At 42.4% G+C, this 27,619-nt stretch overlaps 1 protein-coding gene across 3 annotated transcripts in view; it reads left to right on the top strand.

The window, feature by feature from the left end:
- Positions 1-14,468, top strand: part of gtdc1 (glycosyltransferase-like domain containing 1) — a 45,964-nt gene extending 31,496 nt beyond the window's left edge. For all 3 annotated transcript variants that reach the window (XM_024005108.1, XM_024005102.1, XM_070447719.1), the window contains 5 exons: positions 9,441-9,550; positions 10,654-10,798; positions 13,245-13,315; positions 13,716-13,807; positions 14,005-14,468. In XM_024005108.1, coding sequence (XP_023860876.1) covers positions 9,441-9,550; positions 10,654-10,798; positions 13,245-13,315; positions 13,716-13,807; positions 14,005-14,088 — 502 coding nt within the window. In that variant the 3' untranslated portion in view covers positions 14,089-14,468. The remainder of the gene's footprint in view (positions 1-9,440; positions 9,551-10,653; positions 10,799-13,244; positions 13,316-13,715; positions 13,808-14,004) is intronic.
- The last annotated feature ends 13,151 nt before the right edge of the window (positions 14,469-27,619 follow it).

Below are 27,619 nucleotides of genomic sequence, written 5' to 3'. Positions count from 1 at the left end.
TCTCTACACTTGAGATAGATACACACACAAGAACACACATACAGTGCCTTCAGAAAGTATTCACACCTCTTGACTTACTACAGATTTTGTTGTGTTACAGCCTGAATGGATTCAATTGAGATGTTGTGTCGCTGGCCTACACACAATACCCCATAATYTCAAAGTGGAATTATGCTTTTAGAAATGTTTATAAATTAATACAAAAATGAAAATCTGAAATGTCTTAAGMCAAAAAGTATTCAACCCTTTTGTTATGMCAAGCAAGTCACATAATAAGTTACATGTGTGCAATAATAGTGTTTACCATGATTTTGAATGACTTCCTAATCTCTGTACCCCACACATATATTATCTGTAAGGTACCTCAGTCAAGCAGTAAATTTCAAACACAGGTTCAACCACAAAGACCATGGACGAATTTCCAATGGCTCGCAAAGAAGGGCATCTATTGGTAGATGGGTTAAAATAAAAGYAGCAGACATTGAATATCCCTTTGAGCATAATGAAGTTATTAATTACACTTTGGATGGTYTATCAATACACCCAGTCACTACAAAGATACAGACGTCCTTCCTAACTCAGTTGCCGGAGAGGAAGGAAACCGCTCATGGATTTCACCATGAGGCCAATGGTGACTTTAAAACGGTTACAGAGTAATGGCTGTGATAGGAGAAAAAAACAGAGGATGGATCAACAACATTGTAGTTACTCCACAATCTTAACCTAAATGACAGAGAGAAAAMAAGGAACCTGTACAGAATAAAAATATTCCAAAACATGCATCCTGTTTGCAGTAAGGCACTAAAGTAAAACTGATTTGCCCCCACTAAATGTGGCAAAGAAATTCACTTTATGTCCTGAATACAAAGCATTACGTTTGGGGCAAATCCAACACACTGATTACCATTCTTTATATTTTCAAGTATGGTGGTGGCTGCATCATGTTATGGGTATGCTTGTCATCGGCAAGGGAGGTTTTTTTTAGGATAAAAATAAATGGAATAGAGCAAATTACAGGCACAATCCTAGAGGAAACCTGGTTGTCTGCTTTCCAAGAGGCACTGAGATACATTTATCTTTCAGCAGGATAATAACCTAAAACACAAGTCCAAATATACAGTAGAGTTGTTTACCAAGATGTCATTGAATGTTCCTGAGTGGCCTAGTTACAGTTTTGACTTAAATCAGAATGAAAATCTATGGCAAGACTTGAAAATGGCTGTCTAGCAATGATCAACAACCAATTTGACAGAGCTTGAAGAATTACATATTTTTTGTGGAAATATTGCATAAACCAGGTGTGCAAAGCTCCTATATACTTACCCAGAAAGATTCACAGCTGTAATCGCTGCCAAAGGTGATTCTAACATGTATTGACTCAGGGGTGTGAATTTTTGTATATGTATTCCATTTAATACATTTTGAATTTGGGCTGTAACACAACAAAAATGTGGAACAAGTCAAGGGTTATGAGTACTTTCTGAAGTAATGTTCAATGTTAACCATATATGGTTATGTTTTGTAAGGACTCTAGGAAAATCCTATGGATAGAGGTTATTTGTTTCAGAACTAAGAAACATGAAGAGAGTGTTTGGAACCTACCGTGAAGGCTAGCGTGTTAGCGTATCAAAACACCTGTCATGATTTACAAAAACAGCAAACACGTTTGGCAACTGGGTTGTTGTTACCTTGCTTGATTTGCTGTGTTTGCCGCTCCTGGCATCGCATGGCATGTCTTAGAACAAAGCAGTCATGCAAACCATAATCCAAAGATCATGTCGTAGGCCTATTCTGGAACTAGAATGACCTGGAAATACCTCTCTAACAGCAATGTACGTATGTACCAACCCTGCGGAGAGTTATTTGCTTTGGATCATCAGAGTGTTGTTTGACAACAAACCGAGGGCATGGAAAATTACTAACACGTTTTTTTGTAACAATGTCATAAAAAGAGTGGAAACTAGCTAGATATTATTGGTTGTGTTTTGAGTTTAAGCTTTAAGGCCTTTGCTAAGGATTTCTATAAACAGGTATGCTCTTACTGTGTGGTTTCCCAGTCAACATTAGCCATAGAATGTTAAAACATAAGTTAAATGAAATGGCATATTAAAACATGACTTGTGTAACAGTTAGGGGGAAGTTTCAAGATACTCTGGGTGGATTTGTGAATGTTTTTCTTTTACATAAGCAGAAATATCCTTTACATTGTTCAGAGTAGTGTAGGCCCCTTTTTTGGCACACCGTTTCTCTATCTCTGGCTCATCTGTGTTGGAGAGGAAAGACAACAGCTTTTCTGTGGATTCACATTTTTCTCCTCTGACTCCATTCTCCTTTCGGCAGCGAGGCTTAGTTTCCTCACCAAAACATGTCCGTAAATCAGATTAACAACCGCAAAGACCACCAGTGCCGTAGTTCCTCGCTGGCGTCGTGATTTGCCATTGTCGGCATCATTGCCATTCTCCATTATCCCTCCCTCTCTGTGTTTGCATGGGTCGGGTGTCTGTTTTTCACCTACTCTTATATCAATAACAAAAGCACCCATCATGTAATCTCCTCTAAACTGAGCAAAACACAGATGGATTATTGCTCCCAACATCCAGGCTTCATAAACCTTGGCTTATTCTGGGGTAAATTAGGATTTACAGTGGGCGAGAGAGAGAGAGATAGAGGAAAGAGAGAGAGAGCAGCCCAGATAATCTCCTCGATTGATGCTGCTCACAGTTTGTTGCATTTCATTCTCCTACATTTTTACTATCTCTGCCCTCACTTTTTTGTGCTCATCATTGGTTGCAGATTGTTAATCTGTGTGTGGCCTGGATAGGCGTTCATCCTCAGATTACAGGACTGTCTTATTGCAGGCAATGGCCCGGGCGGCCAGGCCAGTGGGATCAGATCAGCCCCACCAGAGGACAGGACAGCTGTTTTACAGGTGAAGATGGCTTCGTGCCACAGTAGTGATGATAATAACCAGCGGGAGAGAAGAGCATAGCAGGACGGAGGCTAAATCTCTGCTACCAGGGGCTTTAACTCCGTCTAAGGTTCATCAGGATCAGCTTTTACCTCAAGAGGATTGTCCTCCTGGAGTATTTCTGATTGCAAAACAAACAACGCAATCAAGACGCGTAAGTCACGTAGGCCCACAGCAGGCAATCGAGAAAAAAGGAACACATTGGGGCAGTGTGAGACCCTCAGAATGTTATGGAGTACATGACACTATTCTTGATTCCTGATTATAGGACACCCTGCGAGAGGGGCTAGCCTAACGTTACTGAGGTGCCTGGGTGTATTGTTTGTTGTTTTTCTGCTAATCCCTGTCCAGACGGGCCACTGGTCATTAAGTGCTGACGCACAGACTCGTCCAMTGATGTGCCAACAGAGTCTATCAGTATTGACCCCCACCCATCCTGCTCTGGGCTTTCCCCTGGCATGGCCTCAGGCCGCCAACTTGACCTCAACCAACCCTCAGGACTGACTGACATAGGACCAGGAAATAGAAGTTAAATACAGGGGTGTGAGCTGATTGACTCGCAGTTCTGTTTTTCAGAGTCATCACTACAATGTGTTGTTTGTTATGCTTTATGGCCATTCCTCAGCATTTGTGAGTCTGAACCTAGAGGCATTATACTCCAATGAGACTATGTCATGTGGGGCCGGTACATTGTAGTAGGCATCAGGCACTGAAGGATATGTATTTGTGTGTGAAGATGCAGCCTGTTGCCGTTCCCAAAGTTAGTTCTATTTTAAGAAATGTCTAACCCTTTGTAGTTCTCCTAGACTTATGATTTGAAAATCACCACTATCTACAGTGGTGCATGTTGTCAGGCCTTTGAATAGAAGAGTCTCCTCGGTCCGCTCCTACTGCATGTTGGTCTATCTTCAACAACCAACTCTTTGTCTTTCAAGTGTCCCCTTAATTAGTGCGCAGTCCTTTGGTTTRTGGTGATTGGGCTCATTTCACATTGTGCATTGGAGTAAATAGTATTTGAATTTTAAAACGCACCTCTTGGGTGCAACATAAAGGAGAATAATTAATCATAGATTTCTAAATGAGAGGATCTTATTTTCTTTTGGCTGCTACGTGATACATATTAATGAGGTTTTTCTGGGTAGTACGGAACATACTTTTTACTTGATCATTTTACCCGGCTTCATCTGCATTCATCTGTGAGGTCACYGGGGTGATAACGCACCACAAAGGACTCATATAAAGTCAGCGCAGAAAGAGGAAAATAGTGTTAGTCGGAGCTGTAAACTTAGGAGGGAGAATTAAGCAAACGGAAGATGTACCAACCTCGTATCTCTCGAGACCAGACTAGCAGAATATAGGGTAACTGTTGATTTTGGAAGATAGCATACCTGATGGGAATGGGATAGTTGCGAGGGAAACATCAGTTCAGTTGACTTGAGGGAGTTCTGACTGTAAACTGTACTGTACCTTAGAAAACGTCCTTGATGTGCCTTAGCAGCAGATTAGTGGTGTGTATTGGCAGTGTGGCTGATTTTGTGAAGATGCCACATAGCCTTTGTTTGTCACTCTCCCTCTAATCAGTGGGATGACAGCTCCCTCCGACTTGGTTGACTGTCGCTGGGGGTTAACGGTCCTCATTAACAGATCTAGGGCATCAGTGGGGAGTCAGGGCTCGCACTGTGATACGCTGCCGAGGTGTGTGTGTGCGCGTGTGTGTTTTGAGAGAGAGGTTCTTCCTGATAGTCATATCCCACACATTAATTAACACTCATTTTCCTACAGAGGGGGATGGTAGCCTAGTGCACAGAGCATTATTATCACCGTCTCATTCACTCATTGTCCTCCTCTCTATCTGTAATGGGGGAATAGGGATTCATGCCTCGCATAAGGAGTTAAAAAGGGTAGGAAATAAGGGAATTAGCTTTTATCCACAGGGGAAGCCAATGAATATGAGAGCTGAAAATGAGAATAAATAAGCTCCTATAATACCTCACCTAAGGAGATCCTGTGGAGGTAGCATTAGGAGGGATCTGTCTGAATGATGCTGCTTTGTAGAAGGCGTTTGACCTTCACACACTATCCACTGTTAGACAAATCCTGCGTCCTTTATCACAAAAATGTTGTAGAGTACAGTCGATTATTACAATTCAGAGATCTGTTGGGGATAAAATACAATGTGTGGTGTTACGAAGGGTATGTATATTGTAGTGCTTTGCGGGGTGCAACTCCAAAACCTGAAACTTTCAACCATCCATTAATGTGTAGCTTCAGTGTGGAGAGTCATGCATGGCAGCCATTTTACACCAGAATACTCGAAAACACCCACAGTGATTGTAGTGGAGAGAGTAACAGTGATTGTAAGTGGAAGAGAGGACCGTGATTGTAAGTGGGAGAAGAGGAACGTGATTGTAAGTGGAGAGAGGGAACGTGATTGTAAGTGAGCAGAGGAACGTGATTGTAAAGTGAGAGAGAAGAACGTGATTGTAAGTGGAGGAGAGCGAACGTGAATTGTAAGTGGAGAGAGAACGACGTGATGTAAGTGGAGAGAGTACAGTGATGTAAGTGAGCGAGTAAGTGATTGTAAGTGGAGAGAGGACCGTGATTGAAGTGAGGAGCAGGTTGATAAGTGGAGAGAGGACCGTGATTGTAAGTGGAGAGAGGACCGTGATTGCAAGTGGAGAGAGGACCGTGATTGTAAGTGGAAAGAGGACCGTGGATTGTAAGGAGAGAGTACAGTGATTGTAAGTGGAGAGAGTACGTGATTGTAAGTGGAGAGAGACCGTGATTGTAAGTGGAGAGAGGACCGTGATTGTAAGTGGAGAGAGGACGTGATGTGTAAGTGGACGAGAGGAACCGTGATTGTAAGTGGAAGAGAGGCCGTGATTGTAAGTGGAGAGAGGACCGTGATTGTAAGTGGAGAGAGACAGTGATTGTAAGTGGAGAGAGAAGAGTGATTGTAAGTGGAGAGAGGACGTGATTGTAAGTGGAGAGAGGACCGTGATGTAAGTGGAAGAGGACCGTGATTGTAAGTGGAGAGAGACAGTGATTGTAAGTGGAGAGAGGACGTGATTGTAAGTGGAGAGAGAACGTGATTGTAAGTGGAGAGAGGAACGTGATTGTAAGTGGAGAGAGGACCTGATTGTAAGTGGAGAGAGGACGTGATTGTAAGTGGAGAGAGGACCGTGATGTAAGTGGAAGAGAGACGTGATTGTAAGTGGAGAGAGGACCGTGATTGTAAGTGGAGAGAGGAACCGTGATTGTAAGTGGAGAGAGGACGTGATTGTAAGGGAAGACGTGATGTAAGTGAGAGAGACGTGATTGTAAGTGGGAGAGGACGTGATTGTAGTGGAGAGAGACCGTGATTGTAAGTGGAAGAGAGAACAGTGATTGTAAGTGGAGAGAGGACCGTGATTGTAAGTGAGAGAGGACGTGATTGTAAGTGGAGAGAGACCGTGATTGTAAGTGGAGAGAGGACCGTGATTGTAAGTGGAGAGAGGACCGTGATTGTAAGTGGAGAGAGGACCGTGATTGTAAGTGGAGAGAGGACCGTGATTGTAAGTGGAGAGAGGACCGTGATTGTAAGTGGAGAGAAGGACCGTGATTGAAGTGGAGAGAGGACCGTGATTGCAAGTGGAGAGAGGACCGTGATTGTAAGTGGAGAGAGGACCGTGATTGAAGTGGAGAGAGGACCGTGATGTAAGTGGAGAGAGGACGTGATTGTAAGTGGAGAGAGGGACCGTGATTGTAAGTGGAGAAGAGGACCGTGATTGTGAAGTGGAGAGAGGACCGTGATTGTAAGTGGAGAGAGGACCGTGATTGTAAAGTGGAGAGAGGACCGTGATTGTAATGGAGAGAGACGTGATTGTAAGTGGAGAGAGGACCGGTGATTGTAAGTGGAGAGAGTACAGTGATTGTAAGTGGCGAGAGTACAGTGATTGTAAGTGGAGAGAGGAACGTGATTGTAAGTGGGAAGAGGACCGTGATTGTAAGTGAGAGAGGACGTGATTGTAAGTGGAGAGAGGACCGTGATTGTAAGTGGAGAGAGGACCGTGATTGTAAGTGGAGAGAGGACCGTGATTGTAAGTGGAGAGAGGACCGTGTTGTAAGTGAGAGAGGACCGTGATTGTAAGTGGAGAGAGGACCGTGATTGTAAGTGGAGAGAGGACCGTGATTGTAGTGGAGAGAGGACCTTGATTGATAAGTGGAGAGAGGACCAGTGATTCCTTTACCATCTTGAAGCTACTGGGCATGTAATAGTCCCTACTCTTGCTTGAAATCAAATCACATTTTATTRGTCACAAGCGTCGAATACAACAGGTGTGAAACCTTATAGCTGTGATCAATGTGGGAAGAGTTTTGTTACATCTAGCCATCTGACTATACCCCAGAGAACACACACAGGAGAGAAATCTTATAGCTGTAGTCAATGTGGGAAGAGTTTTATTCAGTTTACCTTACAGTGAAATGCTTACTTACAAGACCTTAACCAACAATGCAGTTTTAAGAAAAATAAGTGTTAAAAAAGTATTTACAAAAATAAAAAATAAACTGTAAAAAATAAAAATGGAAAAGTATTAAATAATCGAAGACAATAAAAGAACACTAACGAGGCTATATACAGGTCGAGGTAATATGTACATGTAGGTAGAGGTAAAGTGACTATGCATAGATAATAAACAGAGAGTAGCAGCAACGTAAAAATGGGGGGGGTCATTGAAAATAGTCCGGGTAGCCATTTGATTAGCTGTTCAGGAGTCTTATGGCTTGGGGGTAGAAGCTGTTAAGAAGCCTTTTGGACCTAGACTTGGCGCTCCGGTARCGCTTGCCGTGCGATAGCAGAGAGAACAGTCTATGACTAGGGTGGCTGGAGTCTTTGGGAAATTTTAGGGCCTTCCTCTGACACCACTTGGTATAGAGGTCCTGGATGGCAGGGAGCTTGGCCCCAGTGACGTACTGGGCTGTACGCACTACCCTCTGTAGTGCCTTGCGGTCGGAGGCCGAGCAGTTGCCATACCAGGCGGTGATACAAGAGGATCCATGCCAAATCTTTTCAGTCTCCTGAGGGGGAATAGGCTTTGTCATGCCCTCTTCACGACTGTCTTGGCATGTTTGAACCATGTTAGTTTGTTGGTGATGTGGACACCAAGAAACTTGAAGCTCTCAACCTGCTCCACTACAGCCCCGTCGATGAGAATGGGGGCGTGCTCGGCCCTCCTTTTCCTGTAGTCCACGATCATCTCCTTTGTCTTGATCATGTTGAGGGAGAGGTTGTTATCCTGGCACCACACTGCCAGGTCTCTGACCTGCTCCCTATAGGCTGTCTCACCGTTGTCAGTGATCACGCTGTTGTGTTGTCGGCAAACTTAATGATGGCGTTGGAGTCGTGCTTGGCCATGCAGTCATGGGTGAACAGGGAGTACAGGAAGGGACTGATCACGCACCCCTGAGCTGCCCCCGTGTTGAGGAGCAGAGTGTCAGATGTGTTTTTACCTGCCTTACCACCCGGGGGCGGCCCAGTACATTTAGTGAGTGCCATGGTAGGTTTAGTGACCAGAGAGAGCCAGAACCTACATTTTAATGTCACATCCAGGGGACGGCACCCTTTGCAGGTCACTAGCCCTCGGCCTTGAGGGCTCTATTACACCAGACGGAAGAGTGCCCCCTACTGGCTCTCCAACACCACTTCCCAGCCACAACCCTTATAGTCTCAGGTGCAGACCCCCTCACTACAGCTCCAGAGGGAAATCAGCAGAGATATACAGACATTTGCATGTAGTCAACCTTCATTCATTTTCTACAGTTTATGCTAGTGACAAACCGTAAATGACAGTGCACTAGTAAGGGCACAAGGCTACTCTAAACACATTTGTGTTATCGACCTTCACAGATTCCCTGTTTTGTCATCGCTAAAGGCAGGTGTGAGCTAATGCTAGCTGCTGTTAATGATAATGTGCAGACGCTCCTGTTAGATCAGTTGACTGTACTCTCTGTTCCCTCCTTCAGATTAGCATGGTGAGTGACAGGCCACTTGCACAGTATGACATCTGCTCCACAGCTGAACACAGCACCTGTGTTAACTAGAAGCAGGGCCTTCCAGGCACTGAACACATCAAGGATGACTGGCTGCTTCACTCTCTGAGCCAACAGGGATCTCTGTCTCTCTGTCTGTCAGCTTGTTAAATCCCCCACCTGGCGTACTGCACACCGCATCGATACCACAGTCAAGTGTCCTCTGGGGAGTGCTATGATCTTTCTCTTTTTCTGGCTGCTGCCTTGCCTTGTGTAACCTGGCCTCTGTGTGTGTGTGTGTGTTTCTGTGTGAATAAATCACAGAGCAGAATGGTACTGAGAGGGGTAAGCCTTTGGACGCCCGGCACACACCAGAGCAGAGCCTGTCCTGAGCCTGTCCTGTGTGTGTTGTTGTGTGTGTACGTAGCACCATCAAGGCCCTGAATTCTGTTTGTGGTTGAAGGGAACACGACAAAGACCCCGAGCTCTTCTTCAAGATGCTGCTGAAGCTGAAAGAGAGAGGCCTGGGCTTTCAACTGTCTGTCCTGGGGGAGACCTTCACTGACGTACCAGGTACACACACACTCATTTTACAAGCAAAGGATTAAGTGGGCTCTGGTTTCGCGATGACACTTGTTTTTAAAGCAGTGGGTGTTTGGTTTCAAAACTTTGAGTAGAAAACTTTGCACAACTTCTCGAAAGGTGAGTGAAAAGCTATACTTCGTTTTTTACGATGTAGTATAAGTTTGTGCACCTACGGCATACTGTATGTAATTGTTATGGCTTTCAATGTAATTGGTAATTTGACTAAGTGTGGGGTTAAGGTCGTCTGACAGGCCAGTTCTTTTGAAGCCCTCAGGACAGTGTTTAATTGATCACATCCGCTCCCCATTAGTAGATGATGATGCTATAATGGCTTTAGTACACTCCAATGTATTCACCACTGAGTGTTAAGTAAATTAATACACATTCTGGCCCCATGGCTGGAAGCAAAGACATCCTTACAGGAAACACACTCTCTCATATTGGGATGTAAACTTTTATAGGAGCATAAACAGATGGAAAGAGAGACTGTAAATTTTTCTCATATTTAGTCATTACGTTTATGATTGCTCGGAAGGCAATCGCATTAGAACAATTTTAATCTACTTTGATTTTCTTAATAGGGTCATGGTATTGATTATGTTCACCCCTCACCTGTTTCTCCCGATCTCATGTTGTATATCATTTTTAGTCCAAAGTTTATGCCTCAGCTTCAGTTCTGACCTCTGTTTTTCATAGGATGTTTCTTAATCTGTTTTCCTGGATTCAGTCCATTCCCTGTTTCACTGATCTGTTCTCCAAACACTTTTTGGTCACTGAAACATCTTCCTGATGTCATCACTATTTTGTGAATACACAGCAGCATGGAAGTCATTATGAATCCAGAATGTCACGGACAGATGGCTTTTCAATGACATGCATTTTCTTTGCATTATTTCATTTAATTTATCCTCCATTAAACTCAAGTCCTTTATGTGGGAATCTAATCGGTTATAAAGAGTTCACGAAACGAGCAACTGGACAAAGTCAATCAGTCCACTCTGGCATTTTACTCAATCAAATGAAAGCATTTATACATTAACAGATATGGTTATTGTGAATAATATACATCAGTCTCTCCCCCCCCCATTCAGACATCTTTGCAGAGGCCAGATTGGACCTGAATGCCCATGTCCTCCACTGGGGGTTCATGCCCAGTAAAGAGGACTACCTCCATGTCCTCTGCCAGGCAGACGTGGTGGTCTCCACAGCCAAGCATGAGTTTTTTGGAGTGGCCATGTAAGTAACTCACTCTCCTGGTTTGTTTCTTTAATATCTACTTAAGACACAACAAAACATGAACTGCTGAAAGAGTGAATGAAAAGTAATTTGGTTGGTTTTCATGTGAAGTAAACATTTGAATTTGACATGCTGTCTACATGAAAAACGTAGTGACCGTTCATTAAAACTAAARTAAAACCTCGTATTTCTAAGTGTTTTTACCTCTAGGGAGGTAGAGTCCAAAGTGTATGATGAGACTTGCTACCGTATGAAGCCAAACTTCAGTCACCTGTGCTGTGCATTTGAAGGGTTTCGTCAGATCCCGCCTACAGCCAAGGTAGAGCAGGACTGGAGCCAGAGTAGGGCCACGTCAGTAGAGAGGAAGGTTGTGATCTTACAAAACACCAGCCTGGTGGTGTGTTAATTCTATGGATTGCTTCATGCAGTCAGTGTGGGAATCTATTTTAGATAGATTGGCTGAAAACACCGTTAGAAGCTTGGCTGTGCACAGTAAAGAAGCCATGTGCTAATTATGGTTGTGAAAAACACTGTCCTGAGTTTGAGGAAGGGATGTCCCTCTGGGGGAGTCTTGTACAATGATGTTTTATACTTCCTTTGATCCAAACCAGGGGGATCTGAGACACACGACCACCCACTAAGCTCTATTGATAGTAAACCTTGTGGATGCGGTGGTGGTGGAGGCCCTTTGTGTGTGTTTTCGGCAACAGAGAAACGCACATTGAATGGGTGAATATCAACACTGGGTTCTCCTAAGAGAGATGCTCAGGTGGATGAGGATGTTAAATGTTTCCTCCAGCTTCCAATCGGCTTCACTCACCTGTTTTGAAAGTAAACAAAATAGACATCGGTGCTCGTTGAGTGTTCCATTACAAACCTTTTCAAGTTAGCAAGTGATTTAGAATACCTGTTCAATTTCATTAGCTTCACCTAGCGTTCAAAACAGGAAAATAGTTAAGGGTTTCTCATTTCCACACTCTGCGTGAGGATAAACAGACATGTAGGCTTCTGAAGAGCACAATAAACAGAAAAGAGCAGTCCAGTCATATTGCCCGACAGAGGTGTCACCGATGTGTTTCATCCTCATTATTGTGGAATTTGGCCCTAATATGATTCATTATGGTCTGGCGATGTGAGCAAACGCCTATTCATGCCCTGCAGTGAAGAAGTCATTTACCCCAGCAAAATTATCGGCTAATTATATTTGAGATGGAAAGCCTTATAACCATTTGCACGCTTACACATTACGCCACTGAAATGGAACTGACCTTAATAATCGGTTTCATAGATTTTGCTGTCATAGGCCACGGGGCTATTGTCTTGCTACCTTTAAATTAGCTTGATTAGCCATGCTATTCTTTGGAATGCAGGCAAAGGCAATTAGACTATTAGAAAGCATTAACCACTTTCATACGGTGCCGAAAGGTAGTTCGACTTATTAAACCCCTGTTTCCCAGGAACAAACTGTTGCCTGTCAAACCTACTAGGATGACAGAAGAGCAATATTGCTGTTATTCTTGTCGTTTCAAAAATTGCCGTTGTTAAATGGTAAGATGCAGCTGATGTTGTCGATAGAATTTCCAACCAGTTTGAGGATATTGGGTACATTTTAGAGTGCAGACTAGTGAATGGCGTCATTGCATACGTGTGAGGATTTCACCCATCATTTTAGTCTTAACATGAAATTAAACTCCCGAGAACTAATCCCATGTTTAAAAATGTATGTCTGTTGCATGAGGAATGATGTAATAAAGTGATGGAAAGGAGTGAAATTGAGGTGTCATCAATATTGATGCACATTCTAATTTAAATAGGCAGGTTTCTGCACTMGTCAGTGAGGTTCAGATAAGTTCTGTGAACGTGGAGGGAAGCTCTATGTACCATACCAACAGGCTTTTTGAGCTCTACYCTTTTTTCAGGAAATTTCACAAATAAATAACTTATTCACATTTGAAAACCATTTGGATGGATTTTAGGTCCTCTCTTTTGTGATGGTTTTGAACATCCTGTAACATTMCAGATGATGTGTTAACAGTGAAAGAGATGCTTTTCTCTCCCCATCGTTTTGAGAATGGTTAGAGTTCCACTGCGTTGCTGAGAAATGTGCTATGTCCGGATGCTTTCTTTCCCCAGCTAGTCTGTTGGACTTCATTTATTCTGAACTGTGCATCAAAAGAAACCAATGTCAACAAAGACACAATGGGACCCATTTTGACAACGCTGTTCAGCTCATGAAGTTATTAGGGGCAGATATTGTGTTCACTTTCCAATTTTGGGGACAGAGTAAACCAACGTTTTTCTATCTTTTGCATGACCAGAGCGCACTTTTTCAGTAAATGGATTTCTGAGACAATGATTATGTTATACAACTGGTGCCCAAATGTGTTTCACGCTTGTTGTTTTTAAGCCAATACTTTTGACTAAACTATAAAATGTTATATTGCAGGCTAGAAGCTGTTCATTGTGGCTGCTATCCACTCTGCCCCAAGGCATTGGTGTATCCTGAAATATTCCCAGGTATTACTACACAAATACGCTAATACACCATTGCATTGCAAGATGTTTAATTCTCACATTTTTGCATCTCTAGAAATGTGTTGTATTTAGATGTTCAAGGTGTAAATCTGAAAAATAAATCACTAAAATAGAACGCTGAAGTCGACGCTACGATTACTGAGCACAACAAAAAAATCTAATTTACCTGATTCTTAACACCGTAGCTGTGCCTCTTCCTTAGATTAGATTTGCATAAATAATATGAATCTTTAAAAAGAATACTAGTTTAATTATGTAAAACCTGTCCCAGTTCAGTGTAATATGTATTTTTAATTATAAAGAAAGTGCGTTGTATCGAGCATGTGCTTTGAGGTTTTTCTTTCATGAAAATATGTTTTCCTTTCCTCGCTCTGTCCTACAGAGGAGTATCTGTACTCTACACCTGAGCAACTTTATAAGAAACTACAGGGACTGTGCAGAAGGCCATATGTGGTGAGGAGACATCACGTTAAGGTAATTAACACTTTGACATGACAGGAACAGGATTAGCTAACACACGCTTCATTCAGTTCACAATTAATTTCTCTCTTTACGGTTTCTCCTCACCCTTCACCCTGCCCGTGTGCCTTGCTTTCTTCTGTACTGTAAGTTGACAGTTGACACCAGAGCTTAATCCTGCCTTTCATTCTTTCCTCTGTATTGTACTGTAGGTTGACACCAGTTCCTATTCCTGGGCTGCTCTGAAGGAGGACTTCAGGAGTCTGCTGGCATACAAAGAGGACCACCATCCCTGACGGACAGACTACAACTGGGCCAATGCGAGTCTCCGCGAATCTGCTCAGAAGTGGGCACACTTAGTTCACTCGATTAGTGGCAGAATGAGATGGATTTAAAGGTTGATGGAAAGTCTGCAGCGTAGCGAGGGAGGGAGAGTCTCAAGGGCTGTCGTCATAGCTGCCTGACATGGAGCCACGGGCTACAAACCTGTGGTGGCCTCAGACAGCCTGTCCCCACCACCTCTCTCTCTCCACTCAGCTCCACTCTGCTCAAATCAAAGCCATGCCTTTGAGACATTGTGCCTGTTGTAAACGTCCCCATCTTCACGTGCGAGAGGGAGAGGTCTTTTATGTCTACTGTGGTTTGAATTTGAAATAAAGAGAAAAGAACGTGTAAACTCTTTCAAAGGTTTCTCAAAGGCGGTGCCACCTCATATATCCGGTTGTGTTCATTTGTATCCTGTACTGGAGAGGACCTGGAGCTGGAATTGCTCCCCACCCCACGACTCCCGACAGAGTGGCAGCCAAGTTGTGGCTTGAAATGCTGTTCTCTGCCTCCCCACCTGGGTTGCCAGGGGCCTCATTTATAAATTGTYCGTACGTACAAAATATACCCCAAAATGTGCATGCGCCAGTTCACACAAAAGTTGGCATTTATTTAAAAAATGTACTTGACATGAGAATTTGCTCACCTCCCCACAACTTTTAGACGATGCGTACGCACATCTCTGCTAGTGTATGAAATATTGTATTGCAATCTGGCAAGTAAGTATTTTGTGCAAATTGGGGATATGATGAAAAGCTTATTCATAAAACATATTAACAAGAATGCAGCCATTTCCCATTAAAGTGGAACTGACAGTATTTTAGCAACATAAAATCTTATTAAAATATACACCCCCCCCTCAGGAAGAATGACACTTCTTTTTACATTTTCTGACAAGCAAGCACTTAGATTTGGTCATTTTCATACATTCTTAGTATACATACTTCACAAACATTCTAAAGCATTTGTAAAAATTCTATAGCGATATAGAGTGGGAAAGCAGCTGTGCATTTGGACAATAAATAGACACTGCAGTAAATTAAACCTAATAAAAACATCTATCTTGTCCAGGACTAGAGTCTARGCAGACCGGTGCGGTACACCGATCAGGTACACTAGGTCTATATGCCAACAAGCCATTTGCCACAAGGGCCTGCCATCATTCACTTTGAACTGGACTGCGTGTTTACAGGCAGTTGCAACAGCGTGACTTTAGATCATTAGAACGCATTAGGCTAAATGGATTTCTGCAAATATGTACAGTTGAAGTCAGAAGTTTACATACTGTATATCCTTAGCCAAATGCATTTAACTCAGTTTTTCACAATTCCTGACATTTAATCCAAGTAAAAATTCTCTGTCTTWGGTCAGTTAGGATCACCACTTTGCTTTAAAAATGTGAAACATCAGAATAATATTAGAGTGATTTATTTCAGCTTTTTTTTGCCACAACTTTGGAAGTATGCTTGGGGTCATTGTCCATTTGGAAGACCCATTTGCGACCAAGCTTTAACTTCCTGGCTGATGTCTTGAGATGTTGCTTCAATATATCCACATAATTTTCCTGCCTCATGATGCCATCTATTTTGTGAAGTGCACCAGTCCCTCCTGCAGCAAAGCACCCCCACAACATGATGCTGCCACCCCTGTGCTTCACGGTTGGGATGGTGTTTTCACTGCAAGCGTCCCATTTATTCCTCCAAACATAACGATGGTCATTATGCCAAACAGTTCTGTTTTTGCCTCATCAGACCAGAGGACATTTCTCCAAAAAGTACGATCTTTGTCCCCATGTGCAGTTGCAAACTGCAGTCTGGCTTTTTTTTATGGTGGTTTTGGAGCAGTGGCTTCTTCCTTGCTGAGCGGCCTTTCAGGTTATGTCGATATAGGACTCGTATTACTGTGGATATAGATACTTTTGTATCTTTTTCCTCCAGCATCTTCACAAGGTCCTTTGCTGTTGTTCTGGGATTGATTTGCGCTTTTCGAACCAAAGTACGTTCATCTCTAGGCGACAGAACACATCTCCTTCCTGAGCGGTATGACGGCCAATGTGTTTATACTTGCGTACATTGTTTGTACAGATGAACGTGGTACCTTCAGGCGTTTGGAAATTGCTCCCAAGGATGAACCAGACTTGTGGAGGTCTACCATTGTTTTTCTGAGGTCTTGCCTGATTTCTTCAGAGGCACAGAGTTTGAAGGTAGGCCTTGAAATACATACACAGGTACACCTCCAATTGACTGAAATATGTCAATTAGCCTATCAGAAGCTTCTAAAGCCATTGCATCATTTTCTGGAATTTTCCAAGCTGTTTAAAGGCACAGTCAACTTAGTGTATGTAGACTTCTCACCCACTGGAATTTCATACAGTGAATTATAAGTGAAATATCTGTCTGTAAACAATTGTTGGAAAAATTACTTGTGTCATGCACAATGTAGATGTCCTAACCGACTTGCCAAAACTATAGTTTGTTAACAAGAAATTGTGGAGTGGTTGAAAACAAGTTTTAATGACTCCAACATAAGTGTATGTAAACTTCCGACTTCAACTGTAGCTAAATACAACGGGATTTAAAGGTAGGCTATCTTTCCCTACAGTACCAGTCAAAAGTTTGGACCTACTCATTCAAGGGTTTTCATTATTTTTACTATTTTCTACATTGTAGAATAGTAGTGTAGACATCAAAACATGAAAATACATATACGGAATCATGTAGTAACCAAAAAAGTGTTAACCTTTTGACTGACCATGTCTTAAAGTAATGATGGACTGTAATTTCTCTTTGCTTATTTGAGCTGTTCTTGCCATATTATCTTAGTCTTTTACCAAATAGGGCTATCTTCTGTTACCACCCCTACCTTGTCACAACACAACTGATTGGCTCAAACGCATTAAGAAGGAAAGAAATTCCTCAAATAAACTTTTAACAAGGCACACCTGTTAATGTAAATGCATTCCAGGTGACTACCTCATGAAGCTGATTTGAGGGAATGTCAAGAGTGTGCAAAGCTGTCATCAAGGCAAAAGGTGTCCTCCAATGACACAGTGTCCTCCTAGCACCTATCTAGCTAACGATAGGCTCTGTGTTTTTAGCTTGCTACATAAATAGATACGCTAGCATATTAGCCATGTTATGACTGACTGGTGATCATTGCCTTTGCTAGTTTGATTGTATTGACATTCCCAGCCTTAGTTACATTTGTCAGTTTTTTGTCAAAATATTGAGTAATTGAAACTGAAACGGTGTGTCCTGAATGGTGGCAGCAAACAATGTACCAGGCCAGCTGTGATTTACAACCATAAAGTCATATTTTTTGGACTACCAAGAAATGTATTAGTGAATTATATTAATTATGCAATGAACTGATCTATTCTGCCAACAATGCCTTAGTGTACGTCATGGAATGTTGAGTCAAATAGAACCTATTTTTAAAACCTCTTATGAAGTTGGTTTTGTAGCATAAACTGGGAATTGTATATTTTTGACTGATATGATTGTCTGTTTCGTATCTGCAAAGTAGTTAAAATGCTGTCAGTTCCACTTTAACGAGAAGAGAACATCTGTGTTTTATTTTTAGAATCTAAAATATAGACATAGGAATCTTTTTCCTATTTATTTTATTTCCATAACCATTGCAGAATAAATTCCTCACCTTTTCTGAACAAAAATATGCAACATGCAACAATTTCAAGGATTTTACTGAGTTACAGTTCATACAGTATACGGAAATTAGTCAATTGAAATAAATGCATTAGGCCCTAATCTATGGATTTCACATGACTGGGAATACAGATATCRGATACCTTTAAAAAAAGGTAGGGGCGTGGATCAGAAAACCAGTCAGTATCTGGTGTGACCYCCATTTTCCTCATGCAGTGTGACACATCTCCATGGTGCACTCGGTTCACAACGTTGACATCAGCAAACCGCTCGCCCACATGACGCCATACACGCCGTCTGCCATCTGCCCGGGACAGTTGAAACCGTGAATAGCACACTTCTCCAGCGTACCAGTGGCCATCGAAGGTGAGCATTTGCTCACTGAATTCGGTTACGACYTCGAAATGCAGTCAGGTTAAGACTCTGGTGAGGACGACGAGCACCCAGATGAGCTTCCCTGAGACGGTTCCTGACAGTTTGTGCAAAAATTCTTCCGTTGTGCAAACCCACAGTTTCATCAGTTGTCTGGGTGACTGGTCTCAGACGATCCCGCAGGTGAAGAAACAAAATATGGAGGTCCTGGGCTGGCGTGGTTACTACACATGGTCTGCGGTTGGACATACTGCCAAATTCTCTAAAATGACGTTGGAGGCGGCTTATGGTAGAGACATTAACATTCAATGCTCGTAACAGATCTGGTGGACATTCCTGCAGTCAGCATGCCAGTTGCTCGCTCCCTCAACTTAAGACATCTGTGGCATTGTATCCACTCACTACTACTACTGTAAGTRACTCTGGATAAGAGCGCCTGCTAAATGACTATAATTTTAAAAAACATGATATAACTGAACATTTTAGAGTATGTGGCCTTTTATTGTCCCCAGCATAATATGCACCTGTGTAATGATCATGCTGTTTAATCACCTTCTTGATATGCCACACCTGTCAGGTGGATGGATTATCTTGGCATGTGAGAAATGCTCACTAACAGGGATGTAAACAAATGTGTGCACACAAGTTGAGAGAAATACGCTTTTTGTGTGTATGACACATTTCTGGGATCTTATTTCAGCTCATGAAACATGGGACCAACACTTTACATGTTGAGTTTATATTTTTGTTGAGTGTAAATAGTTTTGAATATACAATCAATCTTAGACACTTGCTATAGGCAGCATGCATGCTTATTCTGCCCATATTTAACGGTTGTAAATGAGGCTCCAGGAGACTGTTGAAGTACCTAAACTGACTTGGGCTAGGTACTTGTCTGCTGGTATCAATGCAGGTCTCTCTGTCTACGCTCTGTCTTGTAAAGTTGTACAAATAAACATTGTTTTCTATTGTTTTGTAGAATATAGTGTTTTGTWTTGAGAATGTTCAACATATTACAATACTAGAATCCATATCTGACAAGCAAATATCTTTGGTACATGCATTTTCAGGTGGGGCTCTCAATGTGTCATGCCCAGACTGCCAGTACTAACAATGCAATCATGTACTACCATGGTTTAAATAATTGTTCAGCCCCTTTAGAGAATACCTTACAACTATGTATTCAAGGTAGAACAGACACTTTCATTAGCGGAGGGTGAAAAGGTTAAACGTTAACCATATCATCAGGAATTAACCATATAGGCCTAACCGCAGCATTGTTTGGCCTCCTTCCCCTTTTCAATCTCTCCCCCCTATTCAAAGCATGTTCCCCTTTAGTGTTGCTAGCAGCAACCTGAATCCCTTGCCTTCTTATATACCCTTGATCTTTTATGGAGTAAAATCAGGCCAAGAAAACAGAATTAGTCAAACGGGCTCACACGACACCGAGGAGGAAAAGATGTTTTAAACCGATAGAGTTAATATTTGAATTAAACCTTTTCATTATGCACACGTACTTTAGGGCTGCTGTGTTGTAGGGCTATGCTGCATAGGGACTGGAGAGGCGCCCATCGTGGTTATTAATGGACTTTGAGGTAACACAGGCCTCAGGGTGCATCATCAAACTGTCCACCCACACGACTGAGCGCGACACTCGGCTCTAGCCCCGGGCATACCTACCCACAATCCCCTTCCAATGCATTTTACGTTCTCAAAGATGATATAAAAGGAAGAGGGGGTGGAGGGGCTTGGGGACCCCTCCTCTCCTGCCCCCCCCCCCCCCAAACCCCTCTGGCCCCCCACCTTCAGCCAGCACAGAGAGTGGCTCACAGAGGTTTTGAATGCAGCTAATGTGTGAGTAGGAGTGGTGAGTACACAGGGGGCCCTCAGCATGGTGGCTGTATTTTCTATTGACATAATGCCTAGGGTATTGTCAAGTAGCATGGAGGTCGATGGGTTACTAGGAGATAATGACGTCTTTGATGCTTTGAATCTCATTCAAATCCTAGATTGCCCAGTTTGGAGCCCTGTTGTAGTCCCTTGGGATTCGTTTGTTTGGTGTATGCCATATTGGTATCGTTTGTGACAAGAAAAGTAATCCATTTGGGCTTCACACATATCTCCATAAAGCAATTGACCTGATATTTGTCCCAATCCTACCCATGATGACACCCTCTCATTTCCAATATTCAGCTCCGTAGAGAGCGGAACATAATGCAATGTGGATCCGTCGGTATCATAAACTAAATGGCCACTAAACACGACATGACACATCACTGCAATTTACCGCTAACACATATTCAATCCGTACAACTAGAAAAATGGCATTCCATGTTTTAAACACTGAACAATTTTGCCCTGTGGTTATGCTCTTCCACCTGGTAGTCACAGGGAGAAATGGGAGAATTAATGCAATCTCTCGCGCTAAGCAAAGTGTGTCAGACTGACTCTGCTGTTCACGTCGTGGCGCGGTATTGTAGAGGCAACAAACAGCACAGCCCACTCAGTTTGTCAACAATAGTACGGTTGGAACAGAATTGAAATCAAGACTGTTGAACATAATAAACATGTACTGTTGTGTAGACAGTATTAAAGACTGGCTGCATGTACTGTTGTGTAGACAGTATTAAAGACTGGCTGCATGTACTGTTGTGTAGACAGTATTAAAGACTGCCTGCATTGGATATTGAGAATGAAGAGATTCTTTGTTTGAAAATGTGTGAAGATTAGTCTTCAAATTTAACCAAAAAGTAGATGCATTTGGTCACAGGTGGAAGGCTATCTTTCCTTACTCCTCCACTGATTGTATAAGGTATTATTACTATGAAATTTGAATAGATGTCACCCCTCTTTACAGACCAATTGGGAGAGACGATAGGATAACCAACAGTTATGAAGCTATGAATCACTGCGTGCCTCTGATAGAACAGTTAAAGTCATGGCAGAGATTAGGTAATATTGTTACATCTTAGTTTATTCTGTGACAACCTTTAGATTGTCCACATCACTCTTACTTTTGTTCCAATATTCACACTGGGATCATCTAGCATCCTTCCATCGGTGGATTCATTGAGTTATCATTCACTAACACCTAATTTAATATTATCCATAACCGTGGACAGGGTTTCTATTCCCTCCTGATTATGAACAACCCCAACCCTAGCTTGATGTCCACATCCCGCTTCAACCATAACCCTAGTCAACCACAACCCTAACCCTAGCTTCATGTCCACATCCCGGTTCAACCCCAACCCTCAACTCCAACCTTAGCTTCATGTCCATAACTTGGTTCAACCCTAATCCTAGAATCAATTACAACCCTATTCTGTCTACTACACATCCACCATTCCTCTACCCATGCCCCCTGTACCATGCTCCTAGTAGCTGTAGACTAGCAGAGCAGCCACAACAGACTCAGGTCGCGACCTGACGACGCCGTAAAGCCCATAACAATGCCTTCCGTCTACCCCGTCGCAAAATGCCACCCCACTGTAAAAGGTTTTATAGCAGAGTCCATAAAATACTGAATGCATTAAACCTTTTCATTGGCCTGTTAAGACACGTTSCTTTGAACAGTTGGTGTCGTGTGTACTGCATGTGTGTGTTTACTGTATGAGTTGTGTGTTCTGAAAGTGTGTGTGTGTTTGATTTGTACATGACTGTTGATCTAGGACTGTGTTACTCAAAAACAGACGACTTGTGACCACTTTCCTCATTTTAATTTAGGAAAATTCGGAATATCCCCAATTTAAGTCGGATGGAAACATGAATGAGATGTGTTTGTTTGTCCCTCCCTTTATTTTGATAATCTACCATATTTGTTATTAGTTTCTGATAAGAGCAGAATCATTAAATCCCTTTTATAGCTAGGTTACAGTATATTTCCAGAGATTACGGTTTTATGAAAGTTTTTAAGGACTTGACATAGTCTACTTTGTAATAAGGTAAAGAAGGAAAAGGCTATACAACCTAACCCATGAGAATCAACGTACCGTGATCTCTCGCTATGTCTTGGTGTTACATTTGGAGTCTGTTGTCACTCCCTATCCTATCCCCTCCACTCATGCGTACAGCCAAGTGAGAATAATTCTCTCCCTGGTAATTAAAGTATTTTATTTTTGCCACGGGTCAAATAAAGGGAAACAGTTCATTCCTTAATGTGTAGGTCGACTTAATGTGTAGATCGGCTAGATTGTTGCTGGAGGTTCTGAATCACTAGATTGTGGCCCTGAGCACAGGGCTTGTTCACTCGTCTTAGCCTCACAATGAAATATACTTCCATACATCCATGAACTATGGCGATATCATTTTTCCTCATGTCTAAGGCTAATGCCATTTTTCAAGAAATAACTGACTCCTGCAGATAGTTTCCCTATATGACGGACAGTATTATTGTGAATATTAAAATTACAATTAACTTTTTTTGTAAAAATAAACTCTGAGGAGAGATGGAAGACAGAGAAAAAGCCTCTGCTATTTGAATTTGAAAGTAAGAAAATGTTGGTTTGGGGCATTTTGAAACTGGTGGATTATCAACAAAGAACAGCAACATTAATTTCACGCATCAGAAAAAAGCCTGGTTCCGTTCTCTTGGTTCTGAGGCTGTCTGATTCTAGACTGAAACAACACCTCCAGCATGGAATGACAAACTCAAAGAAAGACAAAAACAAAGACTGGTCTGGGGAAATGTGTTTATGCAAATGTACATGTGCACATGTGGATATGGATAAGGCACAACTGTTTTCCTCATTACATCTGATATAGGTTTCTATGTGGGAAAGACCTGTTATTCCACTCTGGAGACTGAGTGAGATGCTGAATAAAGATGTTGATCATCTCTCCAATGGCTTTATTATAACTGTCAAGGTCTTTGAAAATAATCTATTTCCTACATGCAAACCGTCAGTTATTAATCAGGTATTTTCTGAAACATTGCAGGCTAAGTGCTAATTATGCAGTAATAACCTATGAATAATAACCACCATTTAATACCATTTAATATCAGGCAGTTGGGAATAATGATTCGTGAATTGAATACACTGAACAAAAATATAAACGCAATGTAAAGTTTTGGTCCCGTGTTTCATGAGCTGAAATAAAAGATCCCAGACTTTTTTCCCATATATACAAAAAGCTTATTTGTCTCGTTCTATGCACAAATTTGTTTACATCCCTGTTAGTGAGCATTTCTCTTTTGCCAAGATAATCCATCCACCTGATCAAGAAGCTGATTAAACAGCATGACCATTACACAGGTGCACCTTGTGCTGGGGACAATAAAAGTCCACTCTAAAATGTGCAGTTTTGTCACACAACACAATGGCAAATAGGTCTCAAGTTTTGAGGGAACGTGCAATTGACATGCTGACTGCACCAGAGCTGATGCCTTTSGGTTGTGATATGGGCAAGAATAAACTACGGACAACGAACACAATTGCATTTTATCGATGGCATTTTGAATGCACAGAGATACCGTGATGAAATCCTGAGGCCCATTGTCGTGCCATTCATCCGCTGCCATCACCTCATGTTTCAGCATGATAATGCACGGCCCATGTCGCAAAGCTCTGTACACAATTGCTGGAATCTGAAAATGTCCCTGCATATGAATATGCCTGCATATTCACCAGACATGTCACCCATTGAGCATGTTTGGGACGCTCTGGATCGACATGTACGACAGTGTGTTCCAATTCCCCCCAATATCCAGCAATTTTGCACAGTCATTGAAGAGGAGTGGGACAACATGCCACAGGCCACAATCAACAGCCTGATCAAATCTATGCGAAGGAGATGTGTCGCGCTGCGGTGGTCACACCAGATACTGACTGGTTTTCTGATCCATGCCCTACTTTTTTTTAAGGTGTCTGTGACCAACAGGGGCAGGGGCGCAACTTTCACTGGTGACAAGGGGCACATGCCCCCCCCCCCCCCAGATTCTGAAATTGCATTTTTGTCCCCCATAGTTTTATCATTGCGCTGTGTTACAAAACGCGTCTCTGGTGTGCTTTAGGACCATGCYGARGCCTCAGAGCAGTCGGGTAGGCTGTTTTCTGGTTTCAGCTTGCTGGATTTAGGACCGCAGAGACACCACAGAGCAAACAGGCTGTTTGAAGGCAAAGCTTCTGAAAGGCTGGCATATAAGACCAGCACAGGAGAGATGAACAGAGGTAGCTGCTGTCTGTGTTGCGATTTATCTCTGAGTTGTAAAAGCAAGCAGAGCAGAAACTGGCTACTCTTTAGTTGGCTGATCTAGCTGGCAAGGTAACTACTGTTTGACAGAAGAAAAATATATAGATTCCCAGTACTGAGCTAGTAGTGTAACAGACATGTTACCTTAGCTAATGTTTCACCCCCCCCCCCCGACTGAGGTGAATGAACTACTAGCAGCTAGTTAGCTAGCTAGTAGCTACCACAGCCAGCTCAGCTCTAGCTAGCCTCTAACTATCTGTCAGAAAACAGTATCTAACAGCTGTTGTGTGTTTGGAAATGTTTTGTAGCCTTTGCTTTGTCCCTTTTCAACGGAGGTACATTTGATGATGTACCATTGTACCATTAGCTAGCAGAGCTAGCCAAAAGCTGGCTAACATTAGCTAGTTAATTAGCTAGCTCGCTAACTTTAGCTATTATTTTTGCCTCAATCACACCAGAGCTAAATCAAACGATGAAACCAGTGGCCAAATGACTGAAGACCGATATTCTGACGTTTTTTCAGCGCAATGTGAGTTTTTATTAGTCAGTATAGCAATGTAATGTTTTTGAACTGTCAGTTTCCCTAGCTAATTCCCTACTTTTCACACTGACAGAGTATATACAGCTCTACAGGCTTCACTGTCATGGTACACAGTCATTACACAACACTATGCTCATCATGTCTTAGCAGGATCAGATGGTGACAGGTGTCCCTGCAGCGTCAGACAGCCAAGGAAGACCAGTCTACATAGCTCAGGTACATTTTGCAGTATATTATAACTATGAGTGAATGCATACAAAGTTCCATCTTGAGTTGATGGGTAGGCTACAGTCTGGGATCAGGGAATAATGGTCATTTCAATTGTTGAACCATTGATTCTATTCATGGATAATATAATGTATACTAATGTCATTCTTTGTCATGCCTCATCTGAGCAGGATCAGACAGTGACAGTGACAGGGGTCTCATCAGGGTCAGGCAGCCAGGGAAGACCAGTCTGTGACAGAGCTGCAGATACAACACTTTATTTCTCTGTACAGAAAACATGGGACAAGCAAGAAGCTTAAAAGATTTAAACTATTTTAAAGCAGTCTGACAAACCTCTAAAGTTGATTTCCAAACTGTACCAAGGGTTGATCGAGGCTTTTCCCGATGACACAAAACATGTGAAACAAAAATGTGAGGAAGAACTGGGAGATGCTATTGATGATGATGAATGGATACAAATATGTTTGAATGCCCAGTCATGCTCATATAATCTCAGACATAAATTATTACAGTTTAAGACCATCCATAGAATGTACTATATGCCAGTGAAACTGAATATAATGCACACAGAAATMTAATTATTCTGCTGGAGGTGTAAAACACAAAAGGGAATATATTTGCATGTTAGGTCTTGTGAAGGCTGGATGAATTCTGGCAAAGAGTATGTTATTTATCTCAGCATGTCTACAGATTCTCCCTTCGCCCTTTTTTTGTTTGCTTGGAAATGTTGAAACTGGAAACTTATCAGAAGAAACAGTGTAACCTAGTATTTATAGTGGCTAAGAAATGCATTGCAATTAATTCAAAGTCAAATTTTATTGGTCACATACACATATTTACAGATGCTATTGCAGGTGTAGTGAAATGCTTGTTGGAAGGTTGGTTATCCTCCCACAATGGATGGCAGAAATGTCAAGTGATGTATCACTAGATTTGATTTATGACAAGATGAAGGGTATGCTGTGCAACTTTCATAAGGTCTGGATGCCTTATATGGAATAAATCAAATCAAATGTTATTGGTCACATACACGTGTTTAGCAGATGTTATTAAGGGTGTAGCGAAATGCTTGTGTTTCTAGCTCCAACAGTGCAGTAATATCTAACAACTAATATCTAACAATTTCAGAACATATACCCAATACACACAAATTTAAGTAAATTAATGTAATTAAGATTATATAAATATATGGACGATCAATGTCAGAGCGGTATAGACTAAGATACAATAGAATAGTATAGAATACTGTATATACATATGAGATGAGTAATGCAAGATATGTAAACATTATTAAYGTGACTAGTGTTCCATTTATTAAAGTGGCCAGTGATTTAGAGGCTGCTGCCTATATACATAGACTTTATGTGCTAGTGATGGCTATTTAACAGTCTGATGGCCTTGGGATAGAAGCTGTTTTTCAGTCTCTCGGTCCCAGCTTAGATGCACTTGTTCTGACCTCGCCTTCTGGATGATAGTGGGGTGAACAGGCAGTGGCTCGGTTGGTTGTTGTCCTGATCCTTTTGGCCTTCCTGTGACATCGGGTGCTGTAGGTGTCCTGAAGGATAGGTAGTTTGCCCCCGGTGATGCATTGGGCAGACCGCATTACCCTCTGGAGAGCCCTGTGGTTGCGGGCGGTGCAGTTGCCATACCAAGCGGTGATACAGCCCGATAGGATGCTCTCAATTGTGCATCTGTAAAAGTTTGTGAGGGTTTTAGGTGCCAAGCCAAATTTCTTCAGCCTCCTGAGGTTGAAGAGGCACTGTTGCGCCTTCTTCACCACACTGTCTGTGTGGGTGGACCATTTCAGTTTGTCAGTAATGTGTATGCCGAGGAACTTGAAGCTTTCCACCTTCTCCACTGCGGTCCCATCGATCTGGATAGCGTGCTGCTCCCTCTGCTGTTTCCTGAAGTCCATGATCATCTCCTTTGTTTTGTTGACGTTGAGTGAGAGGTTAWTTTTCTGGCACCACATTCCCAGAGCCCTCACCTCCTCCCTGTAGGCTGCCGCGACATTGCTGGTAATCAAGCCTACTACTGTTGTGTCGTCTGCAAACTTGATGATTGAGTTGTAGACGTGCTTGGCCATGTAGTCATGGGTACACAGGGAGTACAGGAGGGGCTGAGCACTCACCATTGTGGGGCCCCAGTGTTGAGGATCAGCGAAGTGGAGGTGTTGTTTCCTACCTTCACCACCTGGGAGTGGCCCGTCAGGAAGTCCAGGACCCAGTTGCACAGGGCGGGGTCCAGACCCAAGGCCTCAAGCTTAATGATACGCTTGGAGGGTACTATGGTGTTGAATGTTGAGCTATAGTCAATGAAAAGCATTCTTACATACAAATGTCTCTTGTCCAGATGGGATAGGGCAGTGTGCAGTGTGATGGTGATTGCGTCGTCTGTGGATCTATTGGGGCAGTAAGCAAATTGAAGTGGGTCTAGGTTGACAGATAAGGTAGAGGTGACATGATCCTTGACTAGTCTCTCAAAGCACTTCATGATGACAGAAGT

Source organism: Salvelinus sp. IW2-2015, linkage group LG2, assembly GCF_002910315.2.
Source record: "Salvelinus sp. IW2-2015 linkage group LG2, ASM291031v2, whole genome shotgun sequence".
NCBI lineage: Eukaryota > Metazoa > Chordata > Actinopteri > Salmoniformes > Salmonidae > Salvelinus > Salvelinus sp. IW2-2015.
The sequence above is the reverse complement of the archived record's forward strand: the minus strand, read 5'-3'. Positions and strand labels throughout refer to the sequence as shown.